A 19,570-nucleotide genomic window follows, 5' to 3' on the forward strand; every position below is an offset into this window, starting at 1 on the left:
TTTTTCTCTTTTTTTAATTAAAAAAAGACATTTTTAAATGTCTTTTTTATGTCTTTTTTGTAAATGTGCTTTTATAGAGAAAATTGAAAATTAATATATATTTCTATGTCGTAAATCCAATTAAATTAAAAACAATATATAGTGTAGCATGAGGCCCCTTGCATTATATAATAATGTTTCCCATCATGTACTAACACCAAGTTTTGTATTAAACTTTGCTACATCTTGTAACAACTTGTTACATATCGCAACAGTTATTACAAAACGTATTTTTTTTAATGTAATAATTTGGTGTATTATGTAATAAATGTATGCGTAGACATGTTTCGACGTCTAATAATGAGGAATAAATGAAGATTCAGTTGTACTAGAATCATATGTCACTCTCGACGGTAGAACGACAGGACTTGGATCTATTAGATCAGCTGCCGTTACGACCGGCAGATCTTTGAAGTTACGAGTTACAATCAGTATTTCCACCCGACATTTTTTACTTTCTTGAAAGTAAAGGAAACCAGATTGTAAAAGTGCTACATTTAACCTGCATTTTATGGTAACTGTTGCAATATGTAACCAGTTGTTACAAAATGTGGCAGGTTGTTGCAAAAATGAATTGAAAATGTATTACATTGTGACATATTTGCGGCGCGTGAAAATGCATCATTCTGACAAGTTTTGCGTTTCCATGGCAACGGTTTTCTTTTCTTGGGGGGGGGTGAAAACGATGTCGTTTTCACGTGCGGCCGTCCACACGGCGATGGAGCTCCTCCGCCTTGGGCGCCGTTTTCCATCCGGACTTTGCATGTTCCCCCCCCACCCCCACGTGTGCGACGGTCTAAACGGTCCCCCCCCCCCCCCCCCCCCCCCTCCCTCCCGCCTCCTTTCCAGATTGCCCCTCCGGCCCTGACATCATCCCCATCGTGGCGGGCGTGGTGGCCGGCATCGTGCTGATCGGCCTGGCCCTGCTGCTCATCTGGAAGCTGCTGATGATCATCCACGACAGGCGGGAGTTCGCCAAGTTCGAGAAGGAGAAGATGAACGCCAAGTGGGACACGGTGAGTTTCCACTTCCCGCCTCGATGTGGAAAACAGGTGTGTGTGACGGGGGGGGGGGGGGGGAGGGCGGCGGCTCGGATCACGCCGCCCGGCCGGGGGAGCGGCGAGCTCGGTGTTTTGTTGTTTCTTTTAGGAGCAAATGAGATTTTCAGACTCGCTGATGTCACGGCGAGACGATTCTTCCTCTGCAGACAGACAGGATCCGTCGGGGAACAATGTGGGAGGCTGCTGGGAGGTTTTTTTGGGAATGTTATGCAAAGTTTGTTTTCTTTTTTGATTTTTTTTTTTTTTTTTTCATCGTTGCCAGAATAACAGCGTTCATGTGCTGTTGCCTGCTGCCACCTAGTGGTGGGAGTTACAAACAACCACAGGATCCAGACCTCTTTTGCTTTTCAGAAGTTAAACGACACCAGTTGTCAGAATATCAGCAGTTTTCACGACTTAAAAATGAAATTTCCATGACAAAAGTTCAGTTTCCATAAGATAATGTGCAGCTCTATTTGGAAATAATTAAAAAAAAATTTAAATCAAGTCCTTTATTCATCACACAACAATTATACATCGTATAAATACATTTTCCACACAATTTTTTATAGGATATAGAAGAATTGGAACACACAATAATGAAAATAGCACATTATGACAGTATTAGTTATAAAGAAAATTGAGGCACAAACGTAAATATGTCTATTTTTATATATATTTTATGTTTATGAAATAAAAAAACTAATTTTAATGGCACAAAATACAGTTTTCATGCTATAAAAAGCAGTTTTACATCATGACCCAGTTGTTAGAACGTGGATTCGAACCAGGGCCCCTCCCATTGTGAAGGTCAGTAATTAACCTGATGTGATATTTAATTATTTGAAAATTGACTTGAACTCATATCAAACAGTATTCCCACATTTATTTTTTGACATTTGACCCATTTTATCTCTATAAATAAAGTTGAATTTGTCATTTTTAAACCTGTTTCTTTGGAAGTGGCTCCTCCGACCATCACCGTCCAAACTGAAGTAATAAATGATTCCTGCTCTTCTCTTTCCGCTGCCTTTTTTTATTTCCATTCATTTTTTCTCCACCTCTTCTGTCATTTGTGTCCCCTGCTGAACTTCCTGTCCTCCTCCTCCTCCTCCTCCTCCTCCTCCACCCGTAGCAAGACAACCCCATTTACAAGAGTCCAATCAATCAGTTCCAGAACCCAAACTATGGACGCAAAGCCGCTGCTCTTTAAGTTTGTATTCCTTTTCCTTTCATCTTTGCCCCTCCCCCCCACTCAATGCACGCGTGTGTCCGACTTTCCTCCTGATCTCACCTGTGGAACCGACTGCATGACACCCGGGGGGGGGGGGGGGTTGAACCCCGGTGGGTTTGACGAAGCATGGCAGCGTGCAGTGACCCGGGACAGCCGCCATGTTGGATTTCTGATATAACCTGTTTGGGTTTGCGAGTCGCTAACAAGAGTGTTTTTTAAATCGATGCTTGTCGAGCTCATTTCCTTTTCGATGCTTGCCCAGCTTGACGGGACATGGATGGAGCTCAAGTACATCAACCAACGCAGTTTTTAAAAAAAAGTTTATTTCCAGCTTTTTATAACAGGTTGAAAACCTTAAAGAAAGGGTAAAAAAAAAAAAGAGACAAAGGAAGAAATGAGCTGTGTTCAAATGTTTCCAATGAATTAGCACCCTGAGCTTTTTATCATTTTTATTAATAAATGTATGAACTGAATTATCTGCCATTTACCACAATGTTTCAACCTACAATGTTTTCCATTTGTAAAATTTAAATCACGTACCTTGACGTACTTATTTTAACCATTTAATCAAAGTCTAACTTTTTACAATGCATTTCCCCCATAAACGTATTTATTCATTTTATCCTTTATGTAAACGTAATCATCTAACTCGACCAAAAAAATCATTACTCTTAACATTTTAGCAATTTTATCCTTCATTGTTTTAACATAAATTGCACTATGAAATTTAGAGTTCAAATTTTTAAGCACGCAATCTCAAGTTTTTCTTTGTGCAATTTAAATATTTCCTCAAAATGCTATTGGTGCGCTTGCACAGTCAATTTTTTGGCGCTCAAATAGAACCCCATACACGGGCGCGATCGATTTTTAAATCCGGGTAGGAGTCGCACGGGAGGAGCATGGAGCTCAGGCCCCTACCCCTTACGCTGGGCTCCATCTCCTGTCTTAAGTGTGGCACTACCCTACATCCCTACACCTGACCCAAGCTGAAGTGGAGAGAACAGGTTCGACTTGTGGTGTTTTTCTTTCAAGGGTCTTTTTATTAAACAATGTACAACTTACAATAAACACACATCAAAATTAATTATTTTCTTTGATTTAACCCCATACATATAAATAAAAAATTAAAATAAAATATAAAAAAACAGAAAACAAACAAACAAACAAGAAAAAAATAATTCAAATTAATAAAAGCAATAATAATAAGTAATGGGGGGGGGGATCGGTGGGCTACTCAGATGTTGTAATTGTAGGTTTCTCAAAGTAATCCAGAAATGGGCGCCATAATATCTCAAATTTGTTTTCAGATCCGCGAACTGTGTATCAAATTTTTTCCAAAATCCATACAGGACATTGCATCTTTCAACCATTGTGAGTGTGAAGGGGCCTTGGAATCTTTCCATTTCAGTAATATAGCTCGTCTGGCCAGCAATAGTGAAACGCGAAGGACTCTTAAGATTGTTTTGGGTCAAATTAGGATCTGGGGCTACACCAAAAATAGCACAGATTGGATCTGGCTTAATTTTGTGTTTTTCTTCAGTGTTTCCCTTCTTCATGTTTGGCAAACCAATACTTACCGGTGTTTAATTCAGTTTTTGATCTCCCGTTTGCGTTCCAGGGTGAAAACCCCATCTACAAGAGCGCCGTCACCACCGTGGTCAACCCCAAGTACGAGGGCAAATGACCGTCGGGGGCACACCGACCCCCCATGAACTCTCCACCGTATGAAGTCACTGTAGGAGCAACGCCACTCGCTTTCCCGCCGCACCGCACCGCGTCGCTTGTTTTTCCAACTTAACACTTTTCGAGTTATAGGAATTTCTTTGTATTCCGGATGTACAGCGTACGGTATGTGTATATACTATGATGAAATGATGGCGTGCGTTTTGCTTTTTCTTTTTTTTTTTTTTTTTATTCTCTGCCACTGGACTGACACGCGCAGAGGAATTAATTCTCTTTTTTTTTTTTAAGCTACACAATGTGGACACTCTGGATATGCTATATATATATATATATATATGTGCACAGACTCTTCTTCTGTCCTCGTCTTTCTCTGTGCACTGACTCCACGAGGCGATAAACTGTCGACTCGTCATTTTCCGCGTTTCGCCGGAAAGTGTTCATTCCCCCTTACGATTTCCACTCCGTTATATTGCACCCATTTGCTCATATTAATGTTTTATTTATATTTTTTCCTTATTCACGTACACGCAGCACCATATATTGACAGAAAAACACAGAATTCTAGACGTTTTTTTTTTTTTTTTAGGGAATGATTTTCGCCAATGGCTGCAGTAAAGAGTCACAAATTTAAGGGAGTCTGGATACGTTCCGTACCCACTGTGTGTGTGTGTGTGTGTAGGCGCGTGTATTCATACACAAAATTATTACTTTAAGAGGAATATTGAAGGATTTAATGGTGCATTCATATAGCTGGTAACTCGGAAAGTTCCTTTATATGAACGTGAACTTTATTTACATTATTAATTGAGCCCGATGAAACGAAGCCTGTAGGTTTAATGATGTTTGCCCACTGTATGAGATAAAGTAGTTTTCATGACACAAAAGTCAGTTTTAATGACAAAATTCATTTTTCGTGGTTTATAATGCTGTTTTTAGGACATAGAATTTAGTTTTCATGAAATAAAACTGTTTTAATTATGTAAAATTCAGTTTTCATGTCAGAATTCAGTTTTCATGACATAAAAGGCAGTTTTCATGAAATAAGTCAGTGTTAATGACTTAAAAAGCAGTTTTCATGACATAAAAAGCAGTTTTTATGACAAAATTCAGTTGTCATGTCAGAATTCAGTTTTCATGACATAAAAAGCAGTTTTCATGAAATAAGTCAGTGTTAATAACATAAAATTCAGTTTTCATGACTTTAAAAGCCGTTTTCATGACATAAAATTCAGTTTTCATGTCAGAATTCAGTTTTCATGACATAAAAAGCAGTTTTCATGAAATAAGTCAGTGTTAATAACATAAAATTCAGTTTTCATGACTTTAAAAGCCGTTTTCATGACATAAAATTCAGTTTTCATGTCAGAATTCAGTTTTCATGACATAAAAAGCAGTTTTCATGAAATAAGTCAGTGTTAATAACATAAAATTCAGTTTTCATGACTTTAAAAGCCGTTTTCATGACATAAAATTCAGTTTTCATGTCAGAATTCAGTTTTCATGACATAAAAAGCAGTTTTCATGAAATAAGTCAGTGTTAATGACTTAAAAAGCAGTTTTCATGACATAAAAAGCAGTTTTTATGACATAAAATTCAGTTTTCATGACATAAAATTCAGTTTTCATGTCAGAATTCAGTTTTCATGACATAAAATTCAGTTTTCATGACATATAAAGCAGTTTGCAGAACAAAAAATTTTGTTTGATGACATAAAAAGCTGCTCCCTGTTTTCAATTACATCTACATTATTGACGTGCTCCTTTTCCAAATGTCAGAGTGAAAGAGGAATAAACCATTATTTAAAAAGCAACTTTCCCACTTTCCAGTCGCTGATGAATGCTGTCTGGGATCAAACAGTGGCTTGCGAATGTTTTGAACCATAGTCGCACCGAGTGTGGTTCGTCTTTCTTGAAGTAAACACACGAGGCGAGGGGAAAATATGGCGAGTTTGAAACGCCGTCATAGCGAGGGATCGCGTGCCACTGGTTAAAATTGAAGGGATTTGGAATGTGTTGATCTGATGCGAAGTTACGACGGACTTTAAAAGCCTTTCTGCTCCTTCTCAGGTTCTCTCCTGTGTTAAATACACTAAAAAAAAATCAAACAAAAACAATCTTTCCGCCAGCCTCTCATGAACTGTTTGAGGCCGCTGTGCCGGTTTTAATGTTTCTTTTCGCCCCCGATATAATGGCGCATCGTCGAGGCGCTTTGATTTCGCCTGTCAAGTCCCACGCTGCAGCTTTTTGACGGTATTGTTTTCAAAGTGCCTTTCAGTTCAATACTGTGTTCTCTCCCAATGCTGTGTCAAGAGTTATTTATTAAATAAAGAACAAAAACGTCCCTCTGTGCTGCTGATGTGTGACTCACTGTGGCCCGTGTGGATTTCCAGTGGAAGCTTTTGTTGTGTCCTATGAAAACGCAATGTTGTTTTTTTTTTTTAAACATCTCTGAAGGTGGAACTTTAGAAAAATGGTCCGTCGCCGTGGTAACGGGGGCAGACGCATGCGGCCATAGTGCGTAGTTCTTCTGCACATGCTCAGTAGAGTCAATCAGAACAATGTTTTCCTCGGTGGTTTCACATGACTCCCAGTCCATATTCTCCTGGGACTTTTATTTTGACAGTCGCCATACTAAGAATCCCAACTTCTGTCCTCGTATTCCCATTGTTATTGTTTATATGACTTTTATTTTTTCTGTTGCGTGTGTGTGTGAGGTTTCTTTACAAAAACAACCAACAGCACCAACTTGTGTCCCAACATGAAAATATCTGATGCTCTCAAACTGAATAATAAGGATATTTATCTCCAGCCGCCACTGGTAATTATTAATATTAAAGGGTATTATAGTAATATTCACGGCTTGCCACGACGGCAGGCACAAGAATCAATGACCTTGACCCCAAAAATTGATCAGGGGTTGTCGTGGCAAGATCAAAGCTGAATGAAAATGAAAGTGTGATGAAAGCCGTGTGAGCCCACAGTTTGCTGGTAGTTTTCAGCTATTGATTGACATATTCAGACACACAATGTGTTTTACTAACCATTCTGGAACGTCCTGCTGCAGCAGCAGAGTCACAACTTCTTCAGGAGCTTCTCCTTCTGGTTCATATTGGTTTGGTTGAACTGTGTTTCTCCATAATGTAGTGACAGAATGTAAACAATAGCACATGGCATGAAGCACTTTGGACTCTGATATAAGTATTGACAATCATGCTTATTCCATCACTAATTTATGTTTGACTGTGACATTCTAAAGTCTTGGGACTGAGCAATAGGAGGCCTGCAGATAACAAATAACCATCTAATACTCAATTTAGAAACTAATGAGGAGAATAGAACCTATTTCAGTCTACAGGTGCTCAGTTTAGGGGTTCAGATGTAGTATTTAGTAGCCCAGAATGCATTAGAATGCACAATTTATGGTCCATCTCTATCAATTTATTTCTCCCTCTTTTATCCAGCAGCTTTGTCATCCCTCATTACTTTGTCCTTTCATCTTTTTCTCCACGAGTTCATAGCAGTTGACGTCAATGAAGTCGCACTACCGCCATCTGCTGGTTCCGGCTGGTCCATCCCATTCCAGCGAATCAAAAAAGAGAGAGTGGGACGTCATCGCGCATGCGTCGGCGTGACGTCACAGGAGTCGTGCCCCGGAGTGAGACGTCCGCTGTAAACAAGGAGCGCCTCTCAGCGCATTTGTCCGCTTCGCACGCTCCGTTTTCTGCCTCTTGTCGACACTGACGGCGCTCATCGAAAAGGGAAACATGGACGACGACACGCTCACGACGCTGAAGATTCTAATAATCGGAGAAAGTGGCGTCGGGAAGTCCAGGTGAGCCGCAGCTGCACGAATGCTAACGGAGGCTAGCTGCTGTGTTAGCCTCGATCCGGGACCAGAATAACGCGATTTAGAAACACAATGCGGCTTTTTTTTTTTTTAAAGCCAATATTATATCGTTTTAAGTTGTATAATCCAGCATCACAACGTATGAGAGCTTGTATGAGTCAAACATATAGCCTGTAGCTTGTTGTCAGGCTAACCTCAGCTAGCTTCGTGTGACATCATTTCAAGAAATCAGATTCAGTCTGAAAAAGGTGGAATATTCACAAAATCTGCTTTAAAACGCAGTGTAAACATAACATTGTGAGTGGCACCGGTCATTGTTTAGCTTTAATGGTCATCGAAGCAGGTTTCTCATCCCTGAATCTCCTCCATCATTAGCACCACACAAACATCTGATTTATTTCAAATTAAAATGCCTTTAATTTGTAGTAAACTATGCAGCCGCTCCAGTCATCGAGTGGAAATATGAGGCAATTGTTGATGGCCTCAAATTAGAGTAATAATTTGTGTCCTGGTATGAAAAACCACATCGCAAACGTTGTAAAGTCACATCTGTCCCAGCTTGTAACTTCCAGCTTTTATTTTTCTCACAACTTTCCTCCAGAACAAAAGTGTTAAACTTGTGTTTTCCGGTTAATTGGAACTCCTTCATCACAAAGAGTGATGACGACAAAAGAAAAGAACCTCCACTCAGTTTTTATTTATATATTTTTTTTGGTCAAGTTGTCTTTTTCAGGTCAGGGAAACAAAAGTGAAATCGTCGGATTACGGTTTAAAATTCCTCTCTTTCAGTCTGCTTTATTCGAATGCAGCTCGTCCCTGATGCCACAACACACTCGTGTGTTTGCTTATGTTTCCAGAAAAAAAAAGAGGCGTGCAGCTTCGTTTCCACGATGCAATTTACGCTTATTGTTAAACAGGCTGATGATCCAATAAACCAGACTGTGATTGGGTTCAGGATGTGTTTCCCGGTCCAGAGGCAGCTTCAGCACCATGCAGTCGGTGCAAGTGAGGAGTTTTAAAGCAGCATCTCCTCAAATCACCGGGGAGCAGAGATCCTTGATGACGTTGACGTCCTCAACCTGGATGGAAAAAGAAATGGGAGATTAAGTTCGGCTCAAAGGAAAGGAAGGAGCTTGTGATTGTGCTTGATTAGTCACAGTTCGAGCCGATCCAGTGGTGATATCATCTGCCGCTCGTGTTTTTAATGCCAGCGAGAGACGGAGCCCAGGGGGGGGAGGATGGTGAGGTAGAAATCATCTTCTTCTTCTTGTCAACAGCCTCCTCCTGAGATTCACAGACGACACATTCGACGCGGAGCAAACGGCCACGATAGGTGAGTACCGGGAGCGGGACGACTGATGAATGACCCAGGAACGGCTTCCAGCTGCAGGATCACAACCCTGAATTAAACAGAATGGGGGGGTGGGGGGGGTGGAGGGGGCACAGGAAGTGACTGACTCCGCCCTCTTCTCTCTGTCGAGGCGTCGACTTCAAGGTGAAAACCATCTCTGTGGATGGAAACAAGGCAAAACTGGCGATATGGGTACGTGCACACACGTTTTCTGTCGAAGTCGACCTGCAGTACCCACAAGTGGCCACGAGGCGGCGCACTATGCTCATATATCTGTTCTGTTTCAGGACACTGCAGGACAGGAGCGCTTCCGAACCCTGACGCCCAGTTACTACCGCGGTGCACAGGGAGTCATCCTCGGTAAGCTGGTGTGTGTGTGCGTCAGTGTGTGTGTGCGTGCTCTCTTTACAGTCAGGCCCCTGTTGTAAAGGGATTGATGGCTTTTCATCCTGTGACCTTACACACACACACACACACACACAGTCTTACCTCTCTGGAAGTTAGTTTATACTTTTAAGTTGAACTCCTCGTACAGACAGGCAAGCATGTCCAGCATTTACACACACACACACACACACACACACACACACACACACACACACACACACACACACACACACACACACACACACACGGGGGAAGTGAGTTAAACCAGAATAGCAGACTTCCTCTGCACCTCATGGTTTTTTGACCACTAATGATGCAGAAGCAGGCGGCGCCTCCTCACTGCCTCTGAGGGATTTTGAATCTCAGTTCAATCTTTTATCAGACGTGTTTCAGTTTTTTTTACTTGTATCCAGGTATATTGAGTTCAATGTGGGGGAAATATGTATTTTTAATAAATCATTTTTAACTCTTCTACCTCCGTCAGCCTCAATCATCACCTGCACTAAATTACATTGATACTTATATTATATCATGTATTTCATATGGCATATTGCATGTACTTATGCATGTATTTGTACATGTGCAGGTGCACTATTACCATTGGTGTTATTATTATTATAAGTATACTAGAATCCAAGATGGCGCCGTCCTCGCGGCAGCCTGTTGCAGCAGCTCCTGGTCCTTCTGTCATTTTTTGGTATTTTATTGCGTTTGTTGGTTGTTTTTTTATTGTTATTTCTTACTTTTATTACTATTCTATTGTATTTTATAATATTCGTATGTACCAGATTGCTGCAACAAGATAATTTCCCTTCGGGGATGAATAAAGTAATTATCTATCTATCTATCTATCTATCTATCTATCTATCTATCTATCTATCTATCTATCTAATGCGGCAGGTAGACTGGAATGCTTTGAAAAAGTGGAAAAGAGTTGAAACAGTTGAAAAAGTTTCAAAAAGTTGAACTAGTTTCAAACAGTTGATAAAGTTGAAAAAGTGTCAGTTGTAAAAGTTTCGAAAAGTTGAAACATTTTCAAAAAGTTGCGCAAGTTTCAAAAAGTTGAAACAGTTGATGAAGTTAAAACAAGTTGAACAGTTTAAAAGTCGAATGGTTGAAATCGGTTAAGATTTGAAGAAGTTATAGCGAGTTAAAAATTTCTCCATCCGTTAACATTGGAAAAAAAGTTGCACAAAAGTGGAAATATTTTAAAAAGTTGACGAGATTTCAAAAAGCCGTAACAGAGCCGGAAAGTGCCGAAAAAAATGCACGATTTGATATTTGAATGGTTACGAACGGGTGAAGATTGCCAGAGTTTTAGCGATTCGAAAAACGTCCAGAATAAACGGAAACAGAATCTCAAGAGTGTGAAAGCAAGGTATTCACGCTAATAAATATAAACTGTGTGCGTGTGTGTGTGTGTGTGTGTGTGTGTGTGTGTGTGTGTGTGTGTGTGTGTGTCCTCAGTGTACGACGTGACTCGGAGGGAGACCTTCACCAAGCTGGACAACTGGCTGCAGGAGTTGGAGACGTTCTGTACGAGGACGGACCTGGTGAAGATGCTGGTGGGGAACAAGACGGACCGGGTGAGCAGCCGGGGGGGACAAAGTGTCTCCGCTCGTCTCCTCCAGGACGTTTGTCCTCCGTGTTCCACGTTTCAGTGAAGAAGTAGAGGGAAGATGGAGGGAAGATGGAGGGAAGCTGGTTAGAATAAAGCAGAAGGTTTTTTTCCTTCGTCGGGCGACGCTGCTGAAGACATGAGACGTTTATTATGTCCTGGTCTCTTCCACCCTCCTCGTCCTCCTCCTCCTCTTCTTCTTCCTCATCCTTTTCTTCTCCCATCCTCCTTCTCCTCCTCCTGTTCCTGCTCTTCATCCACCATCTTCTTCTTCCTGATCCTCATCTGTCATCCTCCTCTTCATCTATCCTCTTCTTCCTTCTGTTTCTCCTCCTCCTGCTTCTCTTCTCTTCTTCCTTTTCTACTTCCTCTCGCCTCGTCCTCTTCGCCCTCTTTTCTCTTCTTCCTTCTCTTCGCCCTCCTTTCTCTTCTTCCTCCTCCTCTTCATCTATTCTCTTCTTCCTTCTGTTTTTCTTTCTTCTCTTCTTCATCATCCTCTTCCTTCTCCTTTTCTACTTCCTCTCACCTCATCCTCTTCGCCCTCCTTTCTCTTCCTTCCCCCTCTTCTTCCTCCTCCCTCTTCTTCCTCCTCCTCCTCTTCCTGCTCCAGCTCAAGCTCACCATCACCTCTCCTCTTGTTTCAGGAGAACCATGAGATCGACCGGGCCGAAGGGCTGAAGTTTGCCAGAAAACATTCCATGCTTTTTATAGGTAAGTACAGAGGGGAACCCCACCCCCCCCCCCACACACACACACACACACACACACACACACCCCACCTCTCCACCCTCCCTCCTCTCCTACAGCTCTTCAAGCGTAGGTGTATTTATAGCCAGCTCCCTCCATCGCCTGGGACAGTTTGAGGTCTCCATCGCACTCCGACCACGCACTTTTACACATTTTAATTGTGACAATTATGTGAAAAAAATGCTCTAAAATATTTGGAAAAAATACTTATTATTAGTGAAAATGATAAAAAATGATTATAGTTTGAAAATATATAAAGGAGGGGAGGAAATAGTCTGTATAAATCGTCACTGTTTTTGTTATTTGTGTGTAGGATCGAACGACATGGATGTAAATTAAGACGCATTGGAAACAAATTACGTGATTTGCGACGATAAAGATGTAAAGATGTCGAAATAAACGAGTCACACTTCTTGGTGCCCCTTTTTCAAACACGTAACGCAAATATTATAAACAAAATTTGTCAATAAATACAGAAATGCTACTTCAGCGTGTTTCAATGCGACGCCACGCCCACTTCTGTCCCCCCGCCCCCTCCTCTCCGCCCCGCCCCCTCCTCTCCTCCGCCCCACCCCCTCCTCCGCCCCACCCCCTCCTTACCCCCCGCCCCCTCCTCTCCCCCGCCTCGCCCCGCCCCCTCCTCTCCCCACGCCCCCTCCGCCCCGCCCACTTCTCTCCCTCCGCCCCCTCCTCTCCGCCCCACCCCCTCCTTGGCCCCCGCCCCCTCCTCTCCCCCGCCCCGCCCCGCCCCCTCCTCTCCCCCGCCCCGCCCCGCCCCCTCCTCTCCCCACGCCCCCTCCGCCCCGCCCCCTCTGCCCCGCCCACTTCTCTCCCTCCGCCCCCTCCTCTCCGCCCCACCCCCTCCTTACCCCCCGCCCCCTCCACTCCTCCCGCCCCCTCCTCTCCCCCACCCCGCCCCCTCCTCTCCGCCCCACCCCCTCCTCTCCCTCCACCCCCTCCTCTCCCCCCGCCCCCTCTCAGAGGCGAGCGCCAAGACGAAGGACGGCGTGCAGTGCGCCTTCGAGGAGCTGGTGGAGAAGATCATCCAGACGCCCGGCCTGTGGCAGAGCGAGAACCACGGGCGGGCGGTGCAGCTGACCGACGAGGACGCCGGCGGCGGGTCCTGCGGCGGCTACTGCTCCCTGGTTTAGACGACACACGCCACCCTCCACACACACACACACACACACACACAAAAACTGTTTTGCACACTTTCTAATAACAACGCTGCGCTATAAAATGCAAAAATCCAGGCCGGCCTTCCTCGTGCTGGAGTTCAGAGGAGCGACTCTCCTCTTTTCTTACCTTGTCTGCAGTATTATTTGGTTTTGTTTTGTTTCGTGTCTTTTTGAGGTTTTTTTTGTTTTTTGTTTTTTTTTTGTTTTTTTCGAGACCTCGATCAATAATATCAGCCGCTCTCGTTTCGCATGATTCAGCCATGACGGAGTCCAGAAGAGAAAGCCAAAGTTAGTCAGACACATGGCCGGGTCTCTGAAGTGTGATGATGAGAATGGAAAAACCCGTGTTTGACCAAGGTTTCTGTTTGTCTCCAGCATGCTGGGGGGGGGGGGGGGGGGGGTCGGGGTCCACGGAGCACTTTTGCCTTAGGAAACACATCTGTATCAATGCAGGGCCGTCGGTTTTTTTTTTCTCCAGTGTTTGTCCCCCCCCCCCCCCCAAACAACACAGACTGTGAATATTACTGCACTTCTGGAGAAGCTGCAAAAGTGTTGGATTTGGCGAAGAGCAGTATTTAATCCCGTCCGACTTCGAATCATCGCGAGAGACTGGCATCACAAGTAAGACGAGGGTTCGTCTTAAAGTTGCACGCCTTTTTTTTTTTATATATTTTTTTTTATATTATTTAAATATGAGTTGCTTTATTGGGGTCCGGCCCTCAGTTATATCACTACGACAGTATTTTCACACACATCTCGTCTCTCCTGGCCGCACAAAGGGAAAGTGTTCAATATGAAACGGGTTCGGTGAGTCATCGGGGGAGGGGGGGGGTAAAAAAAAAAAAAAAAAGACGAAGCCGCCCCTCCTGCCATTTGCTAATGGATTCCACAGCGTGCTCCCGTCCCCGTGTTAATGTCTGAGGAACGGGCTTGAAGTGTTCAGCCTCCGACCGTGTTTCTAAGTATCCATGTGCTGACGGTAAAGCATCAGGTCTCCATGGTAACGGTGGGGAATTTAAAAAAAAAATGCCACTTTTCTGGAACGCTGCTCCCGCACATGCGCACCATGGCCACGTCGTTTTTGAAAACGTTGCCGTGTGAACCTGAAAAACGTCGTCGTGTTCGCGGGGCTTTCCAGTTTACTTTTCTCTATAATTTTTTTTCTTTTTTTTTTAACTGCATGGGAAATGTGCGTGCCAATTTTTATGTTCGTTTGTCCAGTGAATGACCTTCAGAGGCTATTTACGATAAATACTTTAACTTATATTTAGCTGAAACACAAGCAAAACCATTTTGGGAAAGGAAAAAAAATGGATCGTAAGTAGGCTTTTTAAAAAAAAAAAAAAAACGTACAGCTGTTTTTTATTTTTTTTTATTTTGTTGTTCTGAGGATTTTGAGGAAAACCTTGTACATTGTGTGTATCTGAGGAATTTGAAGGGATAATTCCATGTATGAACTGTAAAGCTGAATGTATCCATATTTCACCATGTCCAACTAAAATAAAACTTTTTATTTTAAGTGATCGGCGTTGACGCCGCCGGAGCCTGCGGCTGTGATGTCCGTGTGTTCAGCTGCGCCGCCGCCGCCGTGTTAGAAATGTCACCGTCAGGCGAGGTTTCTTTCTTCTTTTTTTTTTTTTTTCTCCCCCCCTTCACATTCCTCTGCCCGCAGAATAAAAGGCCCGGTTGTTTAAACAGTGTCCGAGGAACCCTCGGACCCCAGACGTGTGAGCCGTCTAAATCATCTCCCTGGCCAACCTCTCGGGGAAACGCGGGGCCATAACTCACCCGGATCAGTGCTTCGGTTCGGGATGTGCACAATTCCTGGACGATTATGAGAAAAAAAAAAGGAGGGGAGGGGGGGGGTGATTCACTCGGAGCTGCGTGGACAAATATGTCTCGGTCAAACAACAGCGGAGGCAAAACGTGGAAACGGTGCCTTCATGTGGTGCGACCATGTGCTGCGCCGCCGTTTCCGCCGCCGGCCTACGCTGGAAAAAAAAAAAAAACATCAAGCGGAGCCGGAGCTCCTCTGCGGAGTCGGATCCACTCTTTTCTTTATTGCCTTGTTTGTGAAAGTGTAGTTTTGTTTTTCGTTTTGTTTTTTAGTGGGGAAACGGCTTTACTCAAATCCCCCCGTTCACCATGAAACAATGCCCCTGATTTTGGAGGGTTCAGAATTTTAATTCAGATTTAATTAAAAATTCTGCGCCGTCGTCGGCGTCGCGTCTTTCGGGCTTTGAAGACGAGAGCCGGCGAGGAAAGATAAAAAGGTCGGATTGTCGTCTGGTGTGCATTTTTTTTTATTATTATTTTTTTTTTTACATCAAACCAAATGTTGCGGACGGGATATTGAATCCCTTTGTTGTTAAATATGCCCCGAAACTTTCCTCACTTCCACAACAATGTCGTTTTGCTGCGCTGGATGTACTCGCGAGATGATTGCTGCGCTATTTTTACCAGCTGAGGGAATCACCAAGTGTAGAGAAGGGTTTGTAACGGCTTCGAGCACCAATGGAGACTTGCTGGATTCAGACGGATTTACCTTCTATACAGTATTTATTTATACTGGGAACAACTTAACCTCCCAGCGACGGAGCTAATAACAACCCACAGTCTTTCGCCGACTTCATTTTAGCTTATTTAGCCGTGTGATTTGTACGAAAGTGAGAAATATGGTCAGAGTTCATGTGAAAGTGGGATATTTTGTGTAAATGACAGAAGTGCGTTGCTTGGAGGCGTCTGATTGGACAATGAGGAAACGGCAGCGCGGTTCCCGGACAGATAACCTGGTCCGATATCTGGATCGAATATCGGCGCGATAACAAAATTAGTTGAATCGGGCATCGGATCGGTATCGGCTAATAATCAAAGCCAGAGCGTCCGGATCGGTGCATCTCAAGTTCACGTTCACGCTTAAAAGACCATTTAGCAGAACATGAGGGACCGCTGGAGTACCGTAGCCCAGGAGGGCCAGAAGAACCACGCAACAGCAAAAAAACGCCACAACAAAATTCTACAAAGGGAAGTATTTTGATCTCGGAGAGTTTAATGAGACGCAAATTAAAACGCTGCTGCAAGGTGACTATGATTATTGTCGTTATGGATCTTTTTGGTCACCTTGATCAAATCGTCATCTTCTGACCATCGTTTGGTTCCGTCAAATAAATATTGTCCCCGGGAAACACAGCCTGTTCTCTTAACCGTCACACACTTCTGTTGTGGTTTTCTGTTGTCGTGTTGTAACCTTCTGTCGTCGTGTTGTAACTTTCTGTTGTCGTGTTGTAACTTTCTGTTGTCGTGTTGTAACTTTCTGTTGTCGTGTTTTGGTTTTTTGTGGTCGTGTTCTGTCGGTCCTTCTGGGCCATCGTACCGCCGCGCCTGGAAATAGTCTCACTGCAGAAAGATTTCATCCGCCGACTGTTCATGTGAGACTATCCTCATTTTATTTTCACGAAGACAGCATTTCCTAAAACAATCCAAACTTTGACGGTGCCGTCGATTCGCCGGTCTGGAGCAAAAATGGCAGCTCTAATTCTGGAGACGAAGACATGCCTTAGTGCCCTGGAACTTATTGGAAATGCACAGAAAGTCGAAAATTGAAGTGACGACTGGACGCTCCTCGAACCCCCCCCCCCTACTAATCCCAGAAGCCCTGCCCCACCCCGTTGCCTGGGAGCGTCTCTGCAGGCGCAGCTTGATGGACTGCTCTCCGTCCTGCCGTCTGTGTCTGAGCACGCGGCCAGCTGTTAAGCTAACAGAGCAGGTCTGGCTCTCATTAGCACCGTCTTGTCTCCTCGCTCCTCCTTTGCCCTCGGCAGCAGGAGTGGCGGCGGAGGCCTTCTGGGTTCAGACAAGACCCTCGGGGGAGCAGCCCCCCCCCCCCCCCCCCCCCGCTGTCGTGTGTTAAAAAAAAAAAAACGTTGTTTCATAAGGTGTCGGGTTCCCGGACGTCACTCACTTTGTGCTCGTTGCCGTCGGGTGATTGCTTTGCCATGCCGGTGATTGGAAAGATTGTGAAGAACTCTGAGGACTCGATAGTGACGGAGCTTTATGGATGGGAGATCAAAGCCGGTGATCAAAGCCCTTTCGCCTCCCGGGCCAATCGAACCTGTAAGTCCGCACGCTGTTCCACTGTTTACGTACAGAGGCGAAGCAGAGGAAACCAGAGGGACCGTGAGGTAATGACCCGCGTGACCAGAACTGATGCCTCTTGTCACTGCAGGTGGAGACGCTTTGATTGCGCGGAGCCTCGTGTTTACGTTGTTGCACCCGTTTACGTTTAGACCCTTTGACATTTCATCAGGCGACCGCTCGCCGTCCCCCCACCCCCCACCCCCACGTTTCAGGCCCGGTCTGTTTTGAGCTCACTGACCTCCCGTGTCCTTCAGGTTACAAAGAAGTCAGTCAATTCTCACCGCGACAATCCCCCCCCCAAAAAAACCTTCTTGTGTGGCCCTCGGTGTCATGGACTTTCTGTTAAATAATACCTGGAGCTCAGGAGCCTCCTTGAATGGGCACAGTGTTGAAATCTGAAGTTTTCTATTGATTCTGTCAACACAGAAGCTCTGCCCACGTTGCTTTTCGGCGGTAGCCCTGCTGCCCATGGGTGCCCATCAATCACACCAGGCCCCCTTGTAACTCAATAAAAACAGGCCTCGGGTAAAAGCCGGAAAACCTCCCATCTTTTGTTTGGTGTGAACCTCTGGCCCCGGATCCATGTAAGTCAGTTCAGTTGGTAATCGGGCTGTAATTGAGTTTTCCTCGTATTTGATACCCTGTCAATCTAATTTAAGCCTAAATGATTGCATTGTAACCCACTCTTGTTATTTCCAAAAACACCGCGCCATGTGCAACGGGCCCCGAGGAAAGCAGGAGACGGCGACTCATCGCCCTCCCCGAGAACACCCTCCTTTGCCGCGGGGGTCGCTTTCATCCCGTCCTCGGGTTACTCTGGCAATAAGCACCGGGGGTGTGAGGGTGAGGGGGGGGGCTTCTGCCTTTATTGAAACAAAATGGGAGGATGAGTAATTCAATTCATTCCTCCCGCCGCCCGGCGCGTTCGCCTCCGGCCACACGCCGCCTCGGGATTCCGCCGCCGTGTCGTCATTTTCAACCGTGTCAAAGGCGCCCGGTCCAGATCCCCGCCCGTGCTACCGCCGCAACATGGGAGCGAGTATCCATGTACTCAGGCCATCGGCTTCTATAATAAACTAATCACATTGTGTCAACACGGGCCGGGTGTAAGCTTTCCACTTGCCGAACACATTTTCACGGACCGGGGATGCTGGAATGACTCGCGGCTTCCAGCGAAGACGGGGGAAGAAGAAGAAAAAAAAAAAAAAAAGATTATAAACTTCCCTTTTGGGTGCGATGATTGGCATGTATAGAAACAAATTCATTATTTTTGTATAAATAATACGGCCCCCGTGTCGTAATTTCACTGCTTATTTTTCTTTGCCAAGCTCATCTCGATTTTTTGGGGATTTTTTGATGTGGAACCAGAGAATTTGAAGACTAAAAGACCCCGAATTTCCCTCTGAAGAAACGAGGAGGTCTCGGGAAGATCCAGGAAGTCACTCAACAGCAGCTGTTTTTCTTTTTTTTCCCCCTCTTTCCATGGGCGGAGGAGAAGCAGGGAGTTCAGAGGTTGAACCTTGTTGACGCTTCGTCTCGCTGGTTCTTGTAGCTCGAGGCCGTAACCTTCTTACAGGTCCAAACATTGTTTTTGTTGGGGTTTTTTTTTTCCCCTTCTTCTTCTTCCCCTGTCTGACCATTTCGCAGCGCCCGGGATGTAACCCGAGTTTCGTTTTATTACTGCAGAAACCGCAGGAAGCGCAGCCTCCTCCACCGTATGGCGGACAATTGAATTTGAAAAGCCAACCTCGGCCTCTCCCACCCTCCCGCCGGCACGCCAAAGTCAAATAAAGCTCTCGCCGAGGAAATGGCACCCGGGTCACGCAAACACGTGGGGGGGGGAACTTTCATTTGATTCGGCCCCGCGTGTATCCACTATCCACTTTGTCGCGGGATTTTCCTTTCAATCAGATTAGGTGGAATAACAGAGGCGTGACAAGTGTTTTGTAACCACATAGCCCGCGAGAGTCGTTTAGCGGGGTTCAGGCGCAGGTACCTCTTGTCGCTCTGACGGCCCGAGAGGACGCGTCGTTTGATCCGCGCTCGCTTAAAGCTACTTACACGTCGAGACGCGGGACGTTTTGTCCTCTGCGGCGCCGGGGTCACGAAGGATTTTTGGTTAAAATGACGGATAAGGGTTACAAAATAAGGACGTCGCATGGACGATCTCTTAAGTTCTATCCAGAACAATCTGTGGTGACGCTTGTTTGATGCGTGGGTTTTTTTTTTCACAGGCTTTGCGTGTTTTTTCTATACTGTTCAGTCATTTGTTTTGTTTGTGTGGAGGAATTCCTTTTGGGTGTGCGTCA

General features: G+C 44.7%; 2 protein-coding genes across 5 annotated transcripts in view; both read left to right on the forward strand.

Annotated features, from left to right (window-relative positions):
• Window positions 1-6,337, forward strand: part of itgb1a (integrin, beta 1a) — a 33,814-nt gene extending 27,477 nt beyond the window's left edge. The window contains exons 11-14 of one of the 4 annotated variants that reach the window (XR_013937031.1): window positions 889-1,055; window positions 2,215-2,292; window positions 3,932-5,530; window positions 5,571-6,337. Coding sequence is in view for 2 of the 4 variants with exons in the window: in XM_080514657.1 (XP_080370783.1) it covers window positions 889-1,055; window positions 2,215-2,292 (245 nt within the window). In the remaining 2 variants the exon portion in view is untranslated. Of the gene's footprint in view, window positions 1-888; window positions 1,056-2,214; window positions 2,293-3,931 lie in introns of all 4 variants that reach the window. The other 3 variants (XR_013937032.1, XM_080514657.1, XM_080514656.1) reach the window with 3 other exon arrangements.
• Window positions 6,338-7,666: 1,329 nt separating this feature from the next.
• On the forward strand, window positions 7,667-14,667 carry rab18a (RAB18A, member RAS oncogene family). The gene is made up of 7 exons (XM_080514915.1): window positions 7,667-7,828; window positions 9,121-9,176; window positions 9,325-9,386; window positions 9,482-9,554; window positions 11,049-11,167; window positions 11,844-11,910; window positions 12,928-14,667. Exons 1-7 carry the CDS (start codon window positions 7,761-7,763, stop codon window positions 13,095-13,097), a joined length of 615 nt encoding a protein of 204 aa, XP_080371041.1. The 5' UTR covers window positions 7,667-7,760; the 3' UTR covers window positions 13,098-14,667.
• Window positions 14,668-19,570: the final 4,903 nt, after the last annotated feature.

The sequence above is a fragment of the Blennius ocellaris genome, assembly GCF_963422515.1.
Source record: "Blennius ocellaris genome assembly, chromosome: 19".
In the NCBI taxonomy this organism is placed as follows: Eukaryota; Metazoa; Chordata; class Actinopteri; order Blenniiformes; family Blenniidae; genus Blennius; species Blennius ocellaris.

Excerpts from the sequence above, each read along its gene's own strand:
- rab18a (XM_080514915.1), top strand. The coding sequence starts at position 7,761 with ATGGACGACGACACGCTCACGACGCTGAAGATTCTAATAATCGGAGAA. Across the intron at positions 9,555-11,048 it reads TGCACAGGGAGTCATCCTCG|TGTACGACGTGACTCGGAGG; the intron begins GTAAGCTGGTGT and ends GTGTGTCCTCAG. Across the intron at positions 11,168-11,843 it reads TGGGGAACAAGACGGACCGG|GAGAACCATGAGATCGACCG; the intron begins GTGAGCAGCCGG and ends CTCTTGTTTCAG.